The 22103-nt window shown below is 40.3% G+C and overlaps 1 protein-coding gene across 2 annotated transcripts; it reads right to left on the minus strand.

Annotated features, from left to right (window-relative positions):
• Positions 1-521: 521 nt before the first annotated feature.
• LOC125232432 (uncharacterized protein CG45076-like) lies at positions 522-21867 on the minus strand. Of its 2 annotated transcripts, XM_048138089.1 has the most exons (11): positions 21631-21866; positions 16780-16887; positions 6683-6877; positions 5987-6099; positions 4047-4189; positions 3694-3855; positions 2333-2534; positions 1982-2027; positions 1376-1810; positions 1158-1264; positions 522-896 (listed from the first exon to the last, which is right to left on the minus strand). In XM_048138089.1, the coding sequence occupies exons 1-11, from the start codon at positions 21700-21702 to the stop codon at positions 767-769; spliced, it is 1713 nt and encodes a 570-aa protein (XP_047994046.1). In that variant the 5' UTR covers positions 21703-21866; the 3' UTR covers positions 522-766. The 2 variants fall into 2 exon arrangements, with proteins under 2 accessions (XP_047994046.1, XP_047994047.1); XM_048138090.1 differs by lacking the exon at positions 16780-16887 and having other exon boundaries at positions 21631-21867.
• Between the last annotated feature and the right edge of the window lie 236 nt (positions 21868-22103).

Raw genomic sequence — 22103 nt, forward strand, 5'->3', positions numbered from 1 at the left:
ATGTTCTAGTAGCATATGTTGTGTGTGTGTAAAATGTCCTTTAAACTCATGAGTATATCGAGGGGTTACTGGTGAAACCCGAGAGCAAACTGGTTTTTAACCCCCGACGCAAAAACGAAGGGGTGTTATAAGTTTGACGTGTCTGTCTGTGTGTCCGTCTGTCTGTTTGTCTGTCTGTCTGTGTGTGTGTCTGTCTGTGGCATCGTAGCTCCCGAACGGATGAACCGATTTTGATGTAGTTTTTTTTGTCTGAAAGCTGAGTTAGTCGGGAGTGTTCTTAGCCATGTTTCATGAAAATCGGTCCACTATGTCGCGGTCGGGGTTTTTTTTTAAATTCAAACTATGTGTAATTTCCACAATGTTGTCCACAAGGACAAATTATCTCGATTTATCGGGTTTCACCAGTAAAGTAAACCCTCGATATATAAACCAGATTGAGGTGTGAAAGATTTGTCTATGACCTGTATAAATTTTCTATATATGTGTGTCGATTTCGGTTCGTTTTTGTATGTATGTATGGAGTGAGAGAGTAATGAGCGCGATATGCGTCTATTTACTCGTCCGCACAAACACAGATTGAGGTGTGCTAGATTTGTTTGTAACTCTTGTCAATCATCTACGCATGTGTCGATTTCGGTTCAATTTTGTATGTGTGCACGTGTTCCTCCTTAAAAAAATGGCAGAGATTTTTGTACAGTAAGATATTGCTGTGTGTCCTCGGTGTTGCTCGAAGTATCCCTTCATGTTAACAATGATGGAGTTTAGTTTATTCTTCGTCCGTGACGTCAGGCTCTGCCTTTTCGTCTTCACTGGCCTCGACGGGGTCTTCGGCGGGCGCGGGCTCGTCTACGGGGGATTCGGGCTCTTCCACAACGGGCTCGGGTTCTTGGGACTCGCTGGAATACAAATAAGAAAGTTAGCGTTAACAGGGCCGTAGCCAGAATTCAATTGAAGGTAGGGCATCAACCATAATTATGGGTAGTGTTATACTGTGCAACATGTAGGGCCACAATATTAATGGCGACGGTGATTTTTAAGGCAGGGCAATGGGGTTTTAATGCAGGGGATTATCTTGCGCATAGGGGCTTCCTTAGACAGAGGCATATTATTATGGGCCCTTACTTATTTATTGTTCTTATTGGATTGTTGATACTTACGCCTCAGCTTCGGGTACTTCAGCCGCGGAGCCGCTGTGTGAGAGCTCTTCCAAACGGGCGGCGGCTAGTTCTGATTCTTGTCTCGCGATTTCCGCTAATTCAGCCGCCTGAAACATATGGTAATGGAATCATTGATCTAAAGAAATTCTTGAAATTATGTTTTCAACAGGGACGGCACGTTGTTTTGCCTAATATGTAAATATGATAGTCGTGTTTACCTGTCTTGCGAGTTCATCCTCTCGCTCATCCTGAGCCTGTTTCTCCAGCTCTTCAAGGCGAGCGAGTTCCTCCTGCCTCCGGGCCTCCGCTTGCCTTTCTTCTTCCAAACGGGCCTCTTCGGCCAAACGGGCTTCTTCAGCCTTCTTGGCTTCCTCTGCTAGACGAGCTTCTTCCGCTAGACGTGCTTCTTCCGCTAATCTAGCCTCTTCTGCCTTTTTAGCCTCTTCAGCCAAACGCGCCTCTTCGGCTATTTTGGCTTCTTCTGCTAATCTGGCCTCCTCGGCCTTCTGTGCTTCCTCTGCTAATCGGGCCTCTTCGGCTTGGCGGGCTTCTTCCTCGGCCCTGCGAGCTTCTTCGTCGGCCTTGCGCTTGGCTTCCTCGGCCTTGCGTGCTTCTTCTTCGGCCTTCTTCTTTTCTGCTGCTTCGCGCTCAGCCTGAAAGAGAATTATTAAGTTGGTGTTATCGTTTTTGGGTCAAAATCATTGAGACAGTTTTTCACCGGCAGTTGTTTATGTTTATACTAGATTCTTCCCAATTGCAATTTTTAATAGGTCGGAAAATATGTAATGAGTGTAGAAGAACAATATCACCTAACAAATAATTACCTGGGCTTTGCGTTCCGCGTCTCGTTTCGCTTCTTCCTTTAAAGCTCTGTAACAAGAGTTAAATTAAACTTTATCCTTTTATGCTTGTTAATATCATTAAGTATCAATGTATCTTTATTTTCATTGAAGCTGGACATTAAGTACTAATTTTTAAATGGGTATTTTATATGAACTCTTAGAGCCTAGTCCTTATTGTTCAGCACTGTTCCTATGGTTGTACAATAGCCATAAAACGTGTTATTTAAGTGGGCCATTTTCTCCTTGGGTCATCGTAGCTTAGAAAGTTGTTCATCGTGCTAGTAGCTTGTAGCCCAGTCATTTTTGTAATATAGAAAGATCTTAAGTACTTACTTCTCCTCAGCTGCGCGAGCTTCCTCTTGCCTCTTCCTCTTGATCTCCGCCAGGTCCGCCGAAGGTGTCAGCACAGGCTCAGCTGTTGTAGCTCGGAATCTCGCCTCCCTCTCCGCCTTAGCCGCCTTCAGCTCCTCCGAAGGATCCTCCATCGTCTTAGGAGCCTGGAACTTGCGGCTCGGCCTCCACGGCTGCAGTTTCACTGCATCCAGGCCCTTGTTACCAACGGCTTAGGGATTTTGAAAAGACTAGCGTGTTCGGAGGGATATCTTGTGATGTATTGCACATGATCCTAATGTCTATGTGTGTGGTGTGTCGGGTATTTTTGGAAATATTTATCTGAGCAACTATTTGGCATCCGTGATCTTAGATTTGTGAGACACTGTCGAAACATTTCCAATTGTATTGTGTTCAAGTAAACAAATCTGTCTGACTGAGGGTTGATGTTAGGGACAACACGGCTAGTCTTTTCAAAACTTGTGGACAAACAAGAAGCAGCTGCAGCTCATCGGGTTTCCTCATACAAGCAGTTAGACCCAGAAGCTCATCGCCAAGCCTGATCATGTTTCCGTCTTCACTGGAACCAAACATGCTGTAAACTTTCGAAAGCTGCATTCGACTGCGACGCGCCTGTTTGTGCTTGCATTTCATGAAATGATACCTCGTCTCGAGTTCTTTGCTTGTTTATAGGCTTTAGTTTTTTAGGTTTAGTTATGTTATGTACAACATTGATGTTTATCGTGTTTTGAAATATTAAGAAAACAAAAGTTATCGAAACTGTTATTCAAAAGCGAAGCATTATGTAAGCCTGGATCAGTTAAGGTATGTCATGCGGAATGATTAAAACAACTAAGACATCTGTTATAATCATTTATTTATTACTTAAAATCAGTTCTGTTAAGTGACATGTCCCTCTCCAAAACGAAGAGTCTTTCCGTCACGAAAAATGACTAGAAAAATAGAATTAATTATAATTCGTTCGTTAAGTATTCGTTTAAAGTAAAATTATCTGAATAAATGGATAAAAAAATAGATGATCTAGGTCTTGTAGGTTAGTCGGAGCGTGTTATACCGAGATCAGAGTACGCGAAGGGCTCGCGCGGCGCGGGCGCGGTCGGGGCCGCGTCCGCGCCGCGCGCGCGGGGACGGGAGCGGGGTGCGCGGGGGCTACGCGCTCAGCGCCGCCGTCGGCTGTTCCTGCGCGCCCGCTGCAAGAGACACCACACACAGTGTTAGACACGGGCTTTATATTCCTGTTTAGACTCGCTCTCTACACAGAGCGAGCGACTGCGAACGTTTTATTTCAACTTTAATTAAGCGTAGGGTGAGCGAGCGTTAGAGATGCGATGCGGTCGTAGTACCTGTGACCGCGTTGTCGGCCAGGCCGGCGGCGGCGAGCCTGTTTTTCGCATAGAACGACAGCAGATTGACGTCATCCCTGATGCTCAACTCCTTGTAGAGGGGTCGGCGGTTGGAGAAGGCTTTATTGCCGGCGTAGTGCAGACACGCGAGGTGGCCGCGTCCTGGCGAGAACACCTCATGTTATCACGGGGGGCACACTGGAACTGACTGTTACGGGTTAGAAGTTGAGTAAAAGAGAGGTACAAAAGGGATCACTCAGATCAGTAACTTGTTAAGAGTTGGTATCTGTTCTTATGTTGTGTTCGCCTGCGTGAGCTGATTGGTCTATGTTCTGGTGTGTCTGGTTACTTACCTGTGAACTTTTTCGGGGGCTCCTGGTACTTGTAGAAAGATATGTTGTTGATGTGGTGGACGACGCTGCGTAGAGACGGTGGTAGTCCAGCGATATAAGCATCGCTGCTGTAACGGTATGGCACAGGCTCACCATAGGAATATCTGAGGACGTAAAAATTACATTTACTAATAACAGGCACCAGCAGACGAAACAACACTTTCGTAAGTTGGGTAATAGGTACGTGTGGTAGGTACTTTGAAGACTTTAAACGTAACAAGTTTCATAACAAATATGTACCTAGATGAAATGTCTAATTAAGGCCAGGACCAAGAGAGGTTTATAGTTCCATAAGATGTGAGAATCAAAATTTGTAATTCAATAGCCACAAAGATAATAACGGGTATTACCTACTTATGTGTGCTGTAAGTTATAGAGATAGGTCGTAATTTTAATTATTTACAATTCACGAAAGCTAACACCTTATAATTAGGTGTTAGCTGCTGCTTATAATGTTGCTAATCATCTTAGAGTAGAACAAAAATAATAATATGTTGCAAACATCGCAATTAGACTGAAAAATCTTACACGTTCACCCAATGAAAATAAACCATAAAACATTTTATTGGAGCACTACAGAGCAAAACATTTGCTGGCATTTAACCAGTCTATAATTATCCGGTGATTCGTTGCCTACGCTGTACGGAGATTTTGCCTATGAAATCTACACCCACGCTGAAAATATCGCAACCAAATATGAGAGAGCGTATTGTTACATATCTCATTGTTAAAGGTCTTGGCTAATTAGTCAAAAGTTTCGACCCTAGAGTATGTAGTGTTCATTGCCAATGATCAGCCGAGCGATAATGTCGTCAAAATCCAATGTCAGTGCCAGGGCAGTCGGGCATCAATGGGCTGTCTATTTATATATCATTACATGTGGCCAAGAAAAACTTGACGACCGCTCGAGCAGGTGTGAGAAGAAACTGCTCTGTCGATATTTATCTAGGCTAGTTCGTCTGGGGTGCAATGAGAGACGCCTCGATCACTTTGAACGGAAATAGCTACTTATCTCTCAATCATCGTTATTTTTAGTTTTACTTTTAATCTCTTAGTCCGATGCAATACTAAAATACGATCCCCTTTCAATGTAACCCACTGGATCAAAGAGGATCGAGTATTATAGAGAGGTACTGTCGAATCTCTTGACACAGGCTTAAAACTTTTGAACCTCAGTTTTGACAATTTGGCCCATATTCTTAGCTTTATATGTTTTAAAATGTCAAATATTAATATTAGCACCATCTAGCTGAGCGTACCCCAAAGGTGTAATGCCATTTAGGCCACCGTACCTTTTTCTGTATGGTACTGAGGTACGTTTTTTTCTTAGACTTTATCTATCTATACGGAGTTGTATATGTATTTGCACTGGATGAAAAGAGAGATGGTCTGTACTTAGATTTTAGTCTTATCCCGTCAAACATATATTAACGTATCAGGCGGAAACAATTGGCAGTATTAAGCTTAGGCTCCAAATAATGTTTCTTGTTGTGTCAATTTCCTCATCTCAGTATACATCAGTCAGTATTCAGTATACATGTGTCCTTAGTTTTTACCCGAAGGCCACATAACCCGCGCTCCAGGCGGATCGCTATATGTACATTGGTTAAATCAAAATAACTGGATGGCGTTTCACTTCAGTGTTGAGTTCGCATTTTACAGTTTAGCTTCATTTGACATCCTTGTTTTAGGAGTAGGGGCGGATTTACTCAGGTAAAGATCTAGCAATGCTTTTAGGATGGTGAGAGGGTCCCCTGTAAATTAGTCCAAGTACCAGAGTCCTTATATAGGCCTGTTCAGAAGGGTTTAAGCGGTGTGTCTCAAACTATTCTCTTGTCATTTTGAGAATAATTGGGCTTCACTCTAAGGAACTCATTGAATCTACTAATACTAGAACTTACGAGTAAATTGTGTCCAGGGGTGCGAGGGACTTAGCACGAGGCACCACGGACCGGGCGCGGGCAAGAAGCGACGCGGTATCGGCACGGATGCGGCGTTTTTCATCCTCGAAATACTGGAAATGAGGGATTCAAGGGTTAGCAATTAACAGATCTTTACTCGTTCTATTTTATCCGTAGCATCAGAATGTCATTAAGGATGTTAGTGTTTTTTACTTGCCCTTTCACTTTGCTGTACTTAGATTTTATAAAACTGCCGTGGCTTGGGCATGTCTGCTGGTGCTGATATTTTTCAGGCAATACCTGACCCTCTAGCACAACTTGCCTTGTCGCGCGTGAGTCCATACTTGAAGTCTCGCTTGATCTATGGACTCGCGCGCGACAAGGCAAGTTGTGTTAAACGGTCTGGTGGTAACTTATTTAACCGATTACCTATCCTACCGACTGCGCCAGCAAGAATCTTTATAGCAAAACTTTAAGTTTAAGGTAAGAACTTATGCACTGAGATCAGTGAGAACTTAAAATCCTCATAAAAATAATTGTAGAACTCATCCAGTGCTGTCAATGCTGTCAGCAAACTGCGGGCGGTGGCAGTAGTTATTGTGGTCCAGTTTTCTTCAAGGTATGTGACGAGCCGAGTCAGTCTGCGGTAGTTTCTCTTACCTGGGAGAATACGGAGAATATACTTTGGTAACATACCTTAGTAGTCTCTGCATTGTAGAACTCATCGAGCGCTGTGACTGCGAGCTGCGGGCGGTGGCGGTAGTTGATGCGGTCTAGTTCGCGGAGCACCACCGAAGGGCGCACGCGCACGCGGACCACGTGGTGCGGCGCCTCTGGGTATGTGACGAGTCGAGTCACGCTGCGAGCCGTCGGACGATATATTAATTCCGCCTGAGGAGTTAAGGCTTTATGAGAAATCTTTAAAGGGCTTTATGACCAATGAGAAGCAGCTGCGGATAAGCTGAAATATGGCGTTCCATACTTTTAGGATCCTTATGCTTCATCTACGATAAGAACGAATTCCTGTTGAAATTTTTGATGAATTTCAGAAGCATGAAGGACTCTTTTTGAAAGCGATCGAAAGCCACAAATATGTTTGGCTAGATTGAAGCCCCAAAGCATGGTGGATCCTTATGATGTAGTGCTTTCCAATTTCGGTAAATGGTGCTTATAATGAGCAACCTACTAAAACTCTTGAGGAATGTTATTGGCTTTGATTGGTAGAGGCACAATACTCAGCAATAGGAGTTCGATTTATGTGTTTTTCTTCGGTTTTTTAATTCTGAATGACAAAACTGTGCAGCGATAGCGTGACATTGCCGACTACCTCTACAAATAGCACATTTTTAATGCACAAAGCATTTCTCTATCTCTTATACGTGACTAATAATTACGTTGTTAAAAATTTTGCACACTTGTTAGAAATGCTCCCAATTCAAGCTGGTTAATGACTGAAGAATGAAAGAAGAAAACAAAAAAATGTAATAGGAGAAATATGTATATTAATAATTATAATTAAAATTCCTTCCCTAACAATATCATAGATTGGTAACAAGGTACCTAAATGCTATTATATACAATATACAGAATATACTACTGATTAAATTCATATATCGATAGGCAATGGCACAGTTACTGATGCAGACATCAGGACAGCGTTAAATATAATTTGCACTAGATCCAGGTGATTATAAAGGTATTCACTTCCGCCTCGTTAGATTTTAAAAGCTTTGTATTTATCGTGATCAGCGACCCGATTAAATTAGGGATAATTTGCACTAGAACTCCAGTGATTATAAAGCGACCCGATAAACCATAAAAACGATACCCATATTGATTTTTTGACTTTATCACCCCCATTTTCACCCTTTTAGGGGTTAAATTTTCAAAAAACCTGAAACACGTATTCAGTCATATGTCTTAAGTATTCTGCCAAATTTGAGATCTCTAGGACCAGCGGTTTCGGCTGTGCGTTGATATGTCAGCAAAAAATGCTTTAGAAATTGTGCGTGTAAATCTAAAGTAATTTTTGATTTAAATAACTTGGTCACCTCTTGAGCGTGGTTAACTGACAAAGCTTATTTATCACTGCATTCGTTATTTCACATATAGGTGACAGATGCAAAAAGCATTTGTGGACGCAACTCATGCAAATTGTTGGCGTGAATGTGCAATAAAATCAAAACAGTGGAGATCATGATTGTTTCATTATATAACATCTTAGGTTGGTATGTTCACTTTACCCTTGGTGGAACTATATAGATAGAACTTTCCATGATAGCTAGGTGATGAAAATACTCGCAACTATTATTAAATGACGCTTGAGCCGGACAAATCTATCGTCAACTTCAGGGTCAAGAAGTCTGGACATATCTGCAGAACTTTGAGTTATTTAGCACAAAAAATGACCCAGATTTTTAGAAGTGTGTGAAAAGATAAACGTAGACGATCAATCAATTTCCAGCATGGAGTTTGTTTTTGTAAAGTGTTTGGCAACGGTTTGTTTTTCCATTTTGTTTATGAAATGCCTCATCACGAAGCATCACGGGCTATTTTTGAGACCTTATTGCGTAGATCAATGGCAGTGAGTCATGGGGTATCTAAAATTAGGTATAATTATCATGTATGACAATGCGGAAATAATCAAATCAGTTTGTGATAATTAAGATATGTATACTGCTACAGATGTAGTGTTGTGCGTAATAGGTAAGTAGGTACCATAGAGGAATAAGTAACGGATGGGTTGCATGCGCGGATCCAGGGGGGTCATGGAATAAAATAGACCACGTAACGGATGGGCACGAAGCTGGATCCGCGCTTGATGGGTTGTAACTCCATACATCAGTAAATGCGGATTATTTGTATAGGCAATAGTTAAGTGACATCTAGCGACAGTCACGCGTCAAATAGCGTGAATCATCAGTACCACTACTCGATACTAGGTATGGCAACTGTGTCTCGTCTACCAAAAATTTTATATTAGAACAGTTTACAACTTATATTACAAGCAGAAGGAATTGAAAACAGAATACTGATTAATACTATTGTAATATTAGCTAAAAATTGGTGAGCATTAGACTTTTCGTTCGTCGCGACATCTATTGACAAGTAGCAGTACTGATAATTAACGCTAGTTGACGCGTGATTGTCGCTAAATGTCACTTAACTATGCCTATACAAATACCCGCATTTACTGATGTATGGAGTTACAAGTTACAACTCTTCCCTTCCCTTACTTATTCCTCTATGGTAGGTACCTAGTTTTCAATCATATTTTCTCGGAAACGTTCTCATTTGGAATGCTAGTCAGACAATGTCAAGACGTCTTGTACTCGTACTGAGACTGACTGAAATAGCATGACACTCGGACGTTTTCGTGAAAATACAAAATAAAAGCTTTTCGCACAACATCTGCAAGCACCCTATATCTTTGTTGGCCTTAGATTTTGGAGCCTTTTAAGAAGTTGAAGCTCAAATTGTAATTTATTCATCAGTATTTAATAATACTTCATTTTTAAACAGAAAAATACGTTACCATTTCATATTCAAGCCAAGATCCATCAAAATCAGTACTACTGAAGAATCTAATTTTATTACATCCCGGATTCCCAAAGGCACCACGTTTGTAGTCCCCACGTCCATCAGATCTTTTTCCATTGGTTGTATATAGTTGGTAATTAGCCAACCTTCGGCCTCTTGCCAGGAATGCTCAATGTTTACGTTCCCTTCAAGATCCGGCCTTTGTTATGCTCAAGGGAGAGCTTGTAAATTTTAACTAGAATATTTGCGAGTAGCTTTTTAGTTATTTGTTATACAAGGGGGCAAAGTTGTATTTTAACGCCGAGTGTGGAATTGAAAAACGAGCAAGTGAAAGGATTCTATAGTTGAACCACGAGCGAAGCGAGTGGTTCGAGAATAGAATCCTGAACTTGCGAGGTTTTTAACACACGAGAAGTAAAATACATTTGCACCCGAGTGTAACACAAAACTTTTCCCCTCACTATAGCGAGGAAACGTGTATGTGTGGATTGAGTGAGCACCTTCCGAAAATAAAAAAAAATATGCTGATCATTTAGTAAAAGTTCTAAAACAATTGTAAAACGAATCTCTGAATTTGTAAAAAGATAAATCAAAAGATACAGCCATTAACATGTGCTCACTCAGTTCTCACAAACTACCAACGAAAACAGTGAATATATTCATTTAACATATAATATTTATATACTAACATTTAGTAAAAAATAGGCCGACCTACCTCTATAAATATTAGATCACCTAGTGACGTATTAAATTTTTTACAAATAGTTTCTTATGCTCACTCAATCCACACACTTTTGAAAAGCCGAATTTTGATGAAAAACATAAGATTTAGACCGCTATTATATGTGTATAGTTTAGTAAAAGTGAAATGGGAATTTGTAAAATACAAAACGAACCACTAAAGTGTCAGGTTTTTTTATAATAAATTTTTGTAAGTGCTCACTCAGTCCACACGTTTTGAGAAAGTTAAAAATGTAAATATCTTACGATTTGTAGCACCTAAGACACTCGAAAGTACTTCAACATTTAGTAAAAAATTTTACTAAATATCCACCATCTAATATTTTATATTCGTTGTCTGGTTTTAAAGATATTCAGACATAACTTTTCGCATACAAATGTATCAAGTAGGGTGACCACACTATCTCGGCTCCTGATTTTCCCCACCTTCCCATTGTCATATTGAGATTGGGGAGTTTCGTTCAATTTTGATAATAGTTTACCGGATTTGTAAGTGGGAGCGAGAAAAGAATAACTATTTCTCGCTCCCACTTACAAATCCGGTACGCTCATCTGTTAGCGCGATTAGATTACCAGGTTCTGGTTTCTTACTAGTGAAGTATTATATTCTTTGTTTCTTACCAATTATTATTCATGTCCTTTTTAATGCATGCATGTCGATATGGTTATTATCCTGACGTCGATAAAAATTACACAATACACATCATCACTAGGCCAAGAACATAACCTAAAAACAGTTTGCAGATGGAGAATTAATATGGTATTAGTTTAATATTATCAAAATTGAACGAAGGAAACTCCCCAATCTCAATATGACAATGGGAAGGTGGGGCAAATCAGGAGCCGACATAGTGTGGTCACCCTACTTGATACATTAGTATGAGAAAAGTTATGTCTGAATATCTTTAAAACCAGACAACGAATATAAAATATTAGATGGTGGATATTTAGTAAAAATTTTTACTAAATGTTGAAGTACTTTCGAGTGTCTTAGGTGCTACAAATCGTAAGATATTTACATTTTTAACTTTCTCAAAACGTGTGGACTGAGTGAGCACTTACAAAAATTTATTATAAAAAAACCTGACACGTTAGTGGTTCGGTTTGTATTTTACAAATTCCCATTTCACTTTTACTAAACTATACACATATAATAGCGGTCTAAATCTTATGTTTTTCATCAAAATTCGGCTTTTCAAAAGTGTGTGGATTGAGTGAGCATAAGAAACTATTTGTAAAAAATTAAAAACGTCACTAGGTGATCTAATATTTATAGAGGTAGGTTGGCCTATTTTTTACTAAATGTTAGTATATAAATATTATATGTTAAATGAATATATTCACTGTTTTCGTTGGTAGTTTGTGAGAACTGAGTGAGCACATATTAATGGCTGTATCTTTTGATTTATCTTTTTACAAATTCAGAGATTCGTTTTACAATTGTTTTAGAACTTTTACTAAATGATCAGCATATTTTTTTTTATTTTCGGAAGGTGCTCACTCAATCCACACACACACGATTCACCTACTTTTACCAATTTGAAAGCAGTTAATTTAACTTTATTCAAGGTCAAATTACTTTACCCACTAGTGGATAAAATGCGTTTTTACCCGCTGGTATTAAAGGACAAAACACGTGTTTCCGAGCTAGTGAGGGGAAAAGTTATAAACGTCTCGTTGCGTCATTCTCGCAACCGCTGTGCTCGCCGTTTTGCAAAATTAGCCATCTGAAATCTGAATATTGTTGTGACTTGATGTGCATTTTTAACCGAGTAAATTTTTTTGCGTTTTATTAAATCTATTGAATGTTTTTTTTTTTTTTAATAAGAATTTAAGGTCTTAGATTGCTTAACCTGGACTGTGGTTGCAAATTTAAAAGCAAAATTATGAGCTGCCTCCGATGTCTGAAGATTCCATCAACTCTCAGTTGGACAAGTTTTATTTATTATTTATAAATATACACACGACATACAGGAGAATCCGTTTATCTACATAAACATGCATTCTCTCTAAATACAGAAACCATTAAGTCTCACCGTGATCGCAGACACATCTTTCGCGAATAGGTACATAGGTAACCATAATAGTTATTTGTTTTACAAGGGGGCAAAGTTGTTGTTTAACCTCTCGTGCCAATATTGATATCCGAGCAAGCGAAAGATACCAATATTGAACCGCGAGCGTAACGAGTGGTTCAAAAAGTGGAATCTTGAGCGTTGCGAGGGTATCAAGGCGCGAAGGTTAAACAAACTTTGCCACCGAGTGAAACACAAAAATTTTTCCACACCAACACGAACAAAATACGGACTACAAAACATCATATCCATCAATTTATTCAATATTTATGATTCAAAATCATCATTTATAGGTATCTTTTAAATCTATCAGTCAGCTTAAGACATCAAGTTAGAATTTGTATGAAATTACTTTGCACTCTTGTGGATAAAATGCAATTTTGCTATCTGTTTTCGAATAGCAAAGAGAGCCTTTACCAGTTGGTGTGGTGAAAAATATTTTTCACTGTTATATTAGACGCTCTCGTCTTCTGTCCATCTGTTTGCTTTGCTCTTCAAATTATCTTGATATACGAGTGGCCAGACTTCACAATTACAGCCATATGTTTCGTATAATTTGTGTGTACTCCCCCACTCCCCGACAATTACTTTTTGAAAGAATGTTTTTTACAATGTGTTACGTTTGGATTCGTAATTAGCCGGTTGGCCACTTGCCAAGACTAGTTATTATGAGTAGGTACCAACATGGCTACTAAGGTCTGTAGATTGTAGATATTATTAGGCACCTATGCGGCTTCTACGAAATATAGCTTTGCAACCTACTTCTAAGAAAATTTACAGGCTATGCTGAATAGGATGTAGATTGTACAGTCTCCATCAATTTCTCGGTGCGGCCACTTGGCACTTGCTCAAACACACTCTTAACAATTAGTTGAATAAAGCATTGAAAATATTCTCAGATATTCGTATAACTAAGTATGTAATTTCCTGAAGTTCGTTTTAATTCTGTTCCGTTCCGTACCGAAAAGGTACACATTTTGGTGCGACTCTGTCCGTCTGCTTGTCTGTCACATTATTTTCTGGTAGATATTGGAATCGGATTAGAAAAAGGGCCCATTACAGTAACTAATTGTAGATCAATACGATCTTGTTTTAGGTACACCGTATGTGTAAACTATTGCCGAAATCTGGGTACCTAAGTATGTCAGTCCGTTCTGGACTGGTAAGATTTGAAACATGTTGTTTTGACATTCAATCATGATTACAACGAAGCTCTAAATGAATCCCTGTAAAATATTCGCTGTATTTCGACTGATCCGAGACATCCGAGTAAACATTCTAAAGATATCCGTTGAACTTGTGTGAAAAGCACTGAAACTGAACATGACGTCATCGTCACTCGACCGCTGGAATCACTTGGCAGGATGAAAGTCCCAATTGCGCAGTTAATATTGTAAACATGAACCGTTTTTGTAAAGCGGAGGAGACGAGAATTGCGTAAATTACTGGGGATGGTTAATTTTAGAAGAATTTTACGACATCCGCAGCTGGACAAAAGGTTTTATCACAATGTTTGGCTTTTTGCGTCCGCAACCTTTAAACCTTCAAGAAAAGAGCGTCTTTCCATCTTAAATATTGCAAACGCACTTACAGCCCGTCTGGATCAGATGAGTTCAATATTTAGCATATGTAGGTAATATTGCATTGTCCAAACCTAAATGGCCAAATAAAAGTTATACCTGCCTATAATATACTAATTATTAGTTTTATTCGTCGTACAGTCAGCCAAAAAAGTGGTTTTCCACTTTTCGACCTTTTATGTGTTTCAAATAGAGTCTTTGTAAACCACTTTCTTGGCTGACCGTACACTCGTCGTCGTACTACAGTGAGTTACCAAACGCTTGGCAAGTTGTCATGATTCAAGATTTGAATCATACGCAAAACAAACAAAACCTTTTTAGATAAAAATACTTTTCTTAGTAGAACTGGCGTCACTTTACGGGGCCTTATTTGGCTCGAGAATCTGTCAGATGTGATTGTCATGTCGTTATGTATAGCGAGTAACAGCACTACCAGCTACATCCACTGAAAAAGTAGAAGTTATGTCCTCATAGAGGCGTAATTTGGTTCCAATTCCAATTCAGAGGTTTCACAACCACAAGATAAGACGTCCACTAGAAATTATTTATTGTACTTACCTACGTACATATGTGAATGATTGACTGAGACATCAATAAAATACTAGTGAGTACCTAAAGAAAAACGTATGACAGTTTCATTTGTTATTTCTTACATCTCACATAAATGCAGTCACCAGTCTGCTAGTTTTCCTCGCTGTTGTACTTTGAAGGATCAGTGTTTATATAGCAACATTTGTAAGTCATCCAGCCGGCGTATTATGATTCCAATTTTATCATTTATCCACGTGGATAAAGCATCCGTCACGCTTTGGCAAGTATGTCAGTGTGAGAGTGACAGTTGTCTTATCCACGTGGACAAGTGATAAAATTGGAAGCATGATACGCCGGCAGTGTTACAATTAAGGTCTGATTCTAATCTGAATAAATGTCGATAATTGGATCTGGTTACGATATGGATGGTGTGTATGATAAAATTAGAATCAGGCCATTAGGTCGACGGTTCTTTTCCACAGGTGAAATTATTTTTCTCTCTCTCATGAAATCATGAAACTCTTACTATGCATCAACATTCATAAACATTGCCGTTCGTTGATCATTTAGTGCAGCCAAAATAATGAATCATGGTGCAATCAATGGGTATCTTTTACAAATACTATTTTCCTGTTGGCTTTACACCTACCTATACTACATACTATACTGCATAGATTTGCAGTAACAGTGAATATAGAGGCGTAACAGCCACATTTCCAAGAAAATAATTATGTCGTTTGTTATGGTTACCTATGTTATTTTTTGACGTTTAAAATTGCGCGAGGGGACGGTTTGCCGTTCCAGCAAAATACTTGCCTGCTTTGCACTAAATTAAATCTGCGGTAGTTACATGTATTATTAATTAAAATGTTAATGCAGATTATCGGTTCAAATCGATCTACAATAGGTACGATTATGTATTTAGGATGCTTAAATGAAATCTACATGTTCGGAACATTGTAGCATCGAGCTATCATTGAATATACCTCTATTGCCTCTATTTCTGTTTATATCTATAGGTATTTGTTAAATAAGTAATAGGTATTCCTTGAATAACCTATTATTTAACAAATACATATCTATCTAGCTAGAAATCCTACTGGGCTACTATGTAAATATTAGATGGACAAATTATAAACTGAAATAGACACCATACACTAAAGAAAAAGTGATCAAGCCCTCTGGTGGCGAAGCCGGGAACAGAACCCGGGTTTCCAGCTATCGCGGCTGACGTGCTAACATCCCCACATCGATTAGATGGACAATTGGCATTATAAATTAATTTTAATAATTACAATAAGTACTAGCGGCGTTTGCACCTAATATTTTAGCGCCCAATCAAAATAAATCACTAGCAAGAAGTGCAATAAGCAATAACTGAAGTTTACAGCCCACTTGGTGATATTGATATGACAAGTAAATTAGGCCGAGGTGACGTTATATTAGAACACAGGAATGCGACCTTTTGTACTGTCATTTCAATATGTTTCATGACTGCGTGCTTGTAATTTATTGAAAATTAACTAGGTGGCTATGTTTCTTGGCACAAATAGGCTATGTAAGCCAAATACTTATGTCGATTTTCATTCTAATCAATTATGAGGATTTCGAATTTTCGAAGACCCTTGTGTTATCCAAAGAACAGCGTAACGAAAAATATTTCCTGTATCAGTGTAAATCCGGCTCGAAGGACCAAGTCATCAAAACTACTTGATGACATAAAGCGTAGGCCATGATGCATGTACTTAATATGTACTGAATCAGTGGGTATGTTTTCTATTTTAGAGTTTGAGATTATAATTTATTTATGGCTGCTGTTGTTCAGGTATCTTTTTGTTTGATGTTTATGAATGACTGACTACAAGAGACCGACAGAGTGGCGTGATAATTATGATATTTGCCAGTTTGTGACAATATATCATTTAGTACCTATATCTTAAACTTAATTAATTTTCTAATCATTTCAATCTGTAATCTGTAGGTATATTCTACATATAAATAATCTTGCTATCCGGTTGGAAGGACCAATAGTAAAACATTTTAAAAATTGCTTTTCTCGTGACTATTTGTTTATAAGTATGTATGTAATTTAATGCCATGATGATTAACCTAGAATATGGACTCTTTTTTTTTATAATTTATGATTGTAAACTGACAGTGTATGATTAATACCAATAAAAATCTATCTATCTATCTATCTATAAGACCTCTTCTGTATAATGATATAAGCAATAATGGTATATAACACGGATTTGCGCGTGGTGCGTGATCAGCCTCTATGTGCAATGTTCTATATACACGAGCTATATACATCGTGTATACTCACCTGTGAGAGTCGCGGTATGTACGTGACGTAAGGGTCGTGGTAGGTCGTGAAGGGTAGAAACGAAGACGAAAGGTAGTAGATGGAGGTCAACGGACTCAAGGGCAACGTCTGTGTACGACAAATAGGATGTAGTTGCGATCATGGGTTCCTCTATTTTTTAGGGTACGCAGCCGAATGGCACATACGCTCACGAAACGAAACGCTCGGAGATATTTATCTCTATCGCTCTTGCGTATTGGCGTGACAGAGCCAGACTACCTTTCGCGGCGTTTCGTTTTCGATTCGCGACGCAGAAATGCCATGCGGCTACGGCACCAGGTGACATTTTCAACCATAAGGTACCACATTGTCGGCTGTCGATAAAATCGATTTTATATTGAGACTCTTATACAGGGTGAAATGAAAAACCGACCGTTCAAAACTATGCATAGTGACTTTTGAGATCATAATGAACTTTTTATTATAGGACCAGTTGGTGAAATCACGAAAAAAAATTTGTGAAATGAGCGGCATCATGAGTATCATGACAGTCGATATAAATAAATAAATAAATAATAAATATTATAGGACATTCTTACACAGATTGACTGAGGCCCATAGTAAGCTCAAGAAGGCTTGTGTTGTGGGTACTCAGACAACGATATATATAATATACAAATACTTATATACATAGAAAACATCCATGACTCAGGAACAAATATCTGTGCTTATCACACAAATAAATGCCCTTACCGGGATTCGAACCCGGGACCGCGGCGCAGCAGACAGGGTCACTACCGACTGCGCCAGACCGGTCGTCATCTGGTCGATATGTATGTTGTCTATTTATATTCTCTTATATGTGTATATTCATTCAATTTGTGTGTTGGAAATTAGAATAATTATGATTTTTTATTTCGAAGCACCTTCTCTTTTTGATTATGTTTTTTATTTCCGCTACCCAAAGTTTGTCTGGTAGAGATCGCTCTTTAGCGATAAGACCGCCTGTTGTCTGACTCTATTTATTAATCATTTGTTTTGTCTCCGCTGTATCTTTTGCCGAAGTGTGCCAATAAAGAGTATATATTATATCTATATCTATCTATCTATGGAACAGCCAAAATTTTTTTTGCGATTTCAGTTCAGCATTGACCCCATAATAAAAGTTGTTCATTATGACCTCAAAGGTCACTATGCAAAGTTTGAACGGTCCTTTTTCTTTCACCGTATATAGAATTAACTACTTTTGGCAACCGGCAATAAGTAGGTACCTACCCTTATGATTGAGAATGGCTCATCGATTTCTGTTTATATATTTTCCTATTGCCTTTGCAAGAAGTATTTTGCAGAGCCGGAAATGCGAGTATTTTTTTTAATATTCTTGACTAGGAAGATGAATGTCTGTGAGTACCTACATTTAGGACTGGGGAAATTTAAAATTTGAGAACTTGTGGAACTATTGGGAAACCCCAATACTAACTTGAATATTAATAACTTCGTATCTGTAATACCTATTCATTTGTATCTAACCATCAATATATATATCATTTTCTAGTTGCACATCTGGCAAGCAAGTATGGTCGCGCGATAAATATTAAAACTATTTGTAAGTGCGATAGGGACGGCAATATGTTTTATCATTTATCGCGCGACCATACTTACCTGCCTGACTCATACTTCCCTCTCTAACTATAAGTAGGTAGGTAAATATTAGGTACCTAATGTGGCCTCTCAAATACTTTCAGAAAATGCATGAGAGCTACGAACGAAGAATGCCCGAATCATTACCCTGTGCTATAAACTGTTTGAATGATGTAGTAAACACTATAATACCACCAATAGGAGGTTATCGATAATATTGACGATGGTAATTTTTACCAACATTTTGGGGGTACATATATTATTTTGATAGCGGGTCAGTGAGGGCAGGTAAAAGGGCGAGTAAAACGTACAGGTTGCGGGGAATAGTACATTACATCAGAGGCCGGGAAAATGAGGATTTCCGGCCAAGTGGGTATATATGGCCGAGCGAGCGTGCGAGGGATAGGGATACGAGGCCGGGAATCTGTTTTCACGCCGAGGCATGTATAGTGCTTTTCTCAAACATACAATGAAATAAAATAAAAATGCTCTAAAGGACAATATTTTATAAAAAAAAGTTACTTTGCAGGTCTAGGCCTAAAAAATAATATGAAATCCCTTTACAGTCCTCTCGAGTTGTTGCGCCCAAAAAGCGATACTTCCCAGCCCATTTTAAGGAACGTAAAGACAATATTTCATTGCATGTTTGAGAAAAAAGGTTTTTTATGACAACCGATCCCACTCCAAAAACTTGTAACGCCGTTTTCGCTCTGCCTTCACTGACCTATTTTCAAAATACACCCAGTATATGTATAAGAAAGTTAAACTTTTCTGAGAATTTAATCTAACAGATTATCATTTGCAAGATTTTGTGAAAAAGCTTCCAATGAGATTATTTTCTAACTGCATCATGTATGTATATGTATTATGCATTGTATGTATCCCTTGAGATTGTTTATAAATAAAACCATGGCTGACACTTCACCTTGCAGGCGGTTCGATGTTCTTGCCGCGTCAGAAAACAAATGATAGCCCATTATAATTGTATTTTTGGCTACAGACATAAGTAGACGCACCATCGTTTATTCTGTATGTCAGATTCACTTTCTGGCAAGTGTGATATTTATTTACCGTTCCTAAATGACCTTATTTATTTTCTCACCTTAAATATTGTGTACTGTTCAGTAACATTATATTACTAAACTTCAGTATTCAAGGATTTAGATAATTCTGCTTTTAATAAATATAAAGGACACATTTCCCACAGTTTCCTGTGTTGATGTTGATGGTTTAATAATAGACGCGTAACTCATTAAATCCTTGAAACAACCTTGTTGGCTACTAATAAAATCAGGAATGTCAATCTTTATTCGGAGCTATAAATGTGTCTTTGTTTTTACATCGTTTTAAATGAAATGTAAGTCTCTGCAGAGGTAACATCAGTATAGATTCTAATATCCGGATCGAAGGACCATTTTTAACCACGAAACATTTAACAAGTGTTTTAAAAGAAATAATAGGTATGCCACAATTAGAATTTTGGAAAATGTTACACAATAAAGAAAATTCAGAAGATTTAAAAAATAACCATGTTAGTAAAGGGTCGAGTTCATCACCGACCCTTGTCCCCAGTCCATGGGTGTTGTAAAAGAAAAATAGAATATAAAAATGCAAGCTTTATTAAAAATTCAGTCTAAACCATAGAGCTTAAATAAATAAAATGTATACACTAAAAAAATCATCAAAAAGCTTTAAATTACGATTCACATCTACTTGCTTAACATTAAAGTAGAGTGATCACATTGCGTTAGCGAATACTGATTAGAGGCCGAGGGGATTAGGGATTGGGGGGGAGAAGGGAGCCGGGCCTAGACGCGGTAAGAGTAGTGACGGTAGGTGGTGCCGTAGGGCAGGCGGCCGCTCGTGGTGGAGGAGTAGGAGTAGCCGCTAGGGCCGCCCAGGCTGCTGCTGCGCTCCGAGGTGTAGTTGTACCCGCCGGGGCCGCTGCCGGCGCGGCGCTCCGTGGACGTGCTGTACGACGACCGCTGCGGCAGGCCGCGCCCGTCCGACCGCTCTGATGTGCTCGAGTACGAGTAGGAGTACTGCTCCTCGGCGCGGCGCGGCGCCGGCTCGCGGTCCACCACCACGTAGTGCCGCGGCGTCTGCAACAACCGGGCCCTTAGCACCACCGCGCCACACCCCACCGCCCTCGCACCAGCCCGACTATCTATCTGGGATCTGATATAATGTCCACCCTCAATGAATCCGCGATAACATGTTTATCGAACTCGTCTCGTCTTCCGTGTCATTCCTGATAGCGACCGCCTAAAATGATATAACACCGGTCGTCTACCTTTTCTCCTCGGACGTCCTTCGCGAAACTACCCCCGACAACCCCCATACTAATTGAGCATACGTCTCCAGTGGACGAAGTTAGGGTTAACTACAAAAGCGAAAGCGACACAAAATGTTCCACGCGTCCCGTTCAATAGGAAGCGTAGTTGGAATAGTAGACGTGTCGGCGCGGCTCGTGCAGGGGCAAGCCGTGCGCGTACGCCAGGGCGACATCCATGTGGTCGCGCGGGGTGGCCAGCGGGTCCGCGGCGAAGGCGCGCTCACGCTGCCCTACGGCGGCGAGCACGCGCGCGCGCGTCTGCTCGCGCGGCGACACGTAGGGCGCCAGCGCCGGCAGCTTGCTCTCGGGCGCCGGAGGAATGGCGGCGCGCGCCACCGGGTCCAGGATGCTCGGGCGCGTCGCCCGCGCCGTGCGCCGCCCGAACGCCGTCACCGGGTCCGGCACGAGACTCGGCCGCGGCACGAACGGCACCTTCTCCCAGTCCCCGACCGTCGGCCGCTGCAAGCGTAAGTCGCCGTTAGTCGGCCGCGCCTCCAGCCGCGGCTATATTTGGCGCGCCCGGTAGCTCCGCTTTCCGACTCCGTTTCACGATCTGACCCACTTGCGGAATATTCCCGGTTCCCTACCGCTACCGTCAAAGCGAAACTCCTAACCTAGGACACTTAATGAAAGCAATCAGGAATGTTTACAAGCGGAAGTAGTCGCGAGACGTTTCGACATCTGTTATCCCTATTTCGAGACGAACACTTGTTAAATGGTTGAAGATTGATTAGATAGAGTGAGAGTCGAGGGTCGAGCTGGTACGAGGGTGTCCGGCTCCCGGGAGAGAGTTGGAGCGAGGAGCGGTGCACGGCACGCTCGGGTGGCGGTCGCGGCGGGGCGGGCCAGGCGGCCGACCCGGCCACGACGCGTAGTGTTAGGTACACGAGACTCACCGTGAGGCTGCTGTAGGTGGACGTCGGCCTGTAAGGGCGGCGGGTGGTATAAAAGTCACTTTCGTAAACCATGATTGCTGTTTCGTTATCGTTCGGGTGTGACTCGCGGCGGTCAGATCTCGACTGAGGCGCGCTGCCAGCTCTACGCGCGACGCCGCGCCGGATATATTTAGACCACTGTCATTGCAATTTCCACGTCACTCCCGCGCTTTTCCTCAAATTTTATAAAACGGAATAATTATTAAGGTTGCAAGGGCCTAACATTTAGGTGAAGGCGATACATATAACAGTGGAATGCATTTATAAATGCAGACGTTGAAAATAAACCGTTGTCTGTTTATAGCGATGAGTCATGGAATGCTTTTTCTTCGAGAATTCAACCTTCTAAGTAGGAGTAGGATGACTATTTACAATGGTTGATTCAAAGTCATCTACGTCGTAGTATTTCCAGAGCACCTTCGTCAGTACCGAAC

This window comes from Leguminivora glycinivorella, chromosome 13 (assembly GCF_023078275.1).
Source record: "Leguminivora glycinivorella isolate SPB_JAAS2020 chromosome 13, LegGlyc_1.1, whole genome shotgun sequence".
NCBI classification, from domain to species: domain Eukaryota; kingdom Metazoa; phylum Arthropoda; class Insecta; order Lepidoptera; family Tortricidae; genus Leguminivora; species Leguminivora glycinivorella.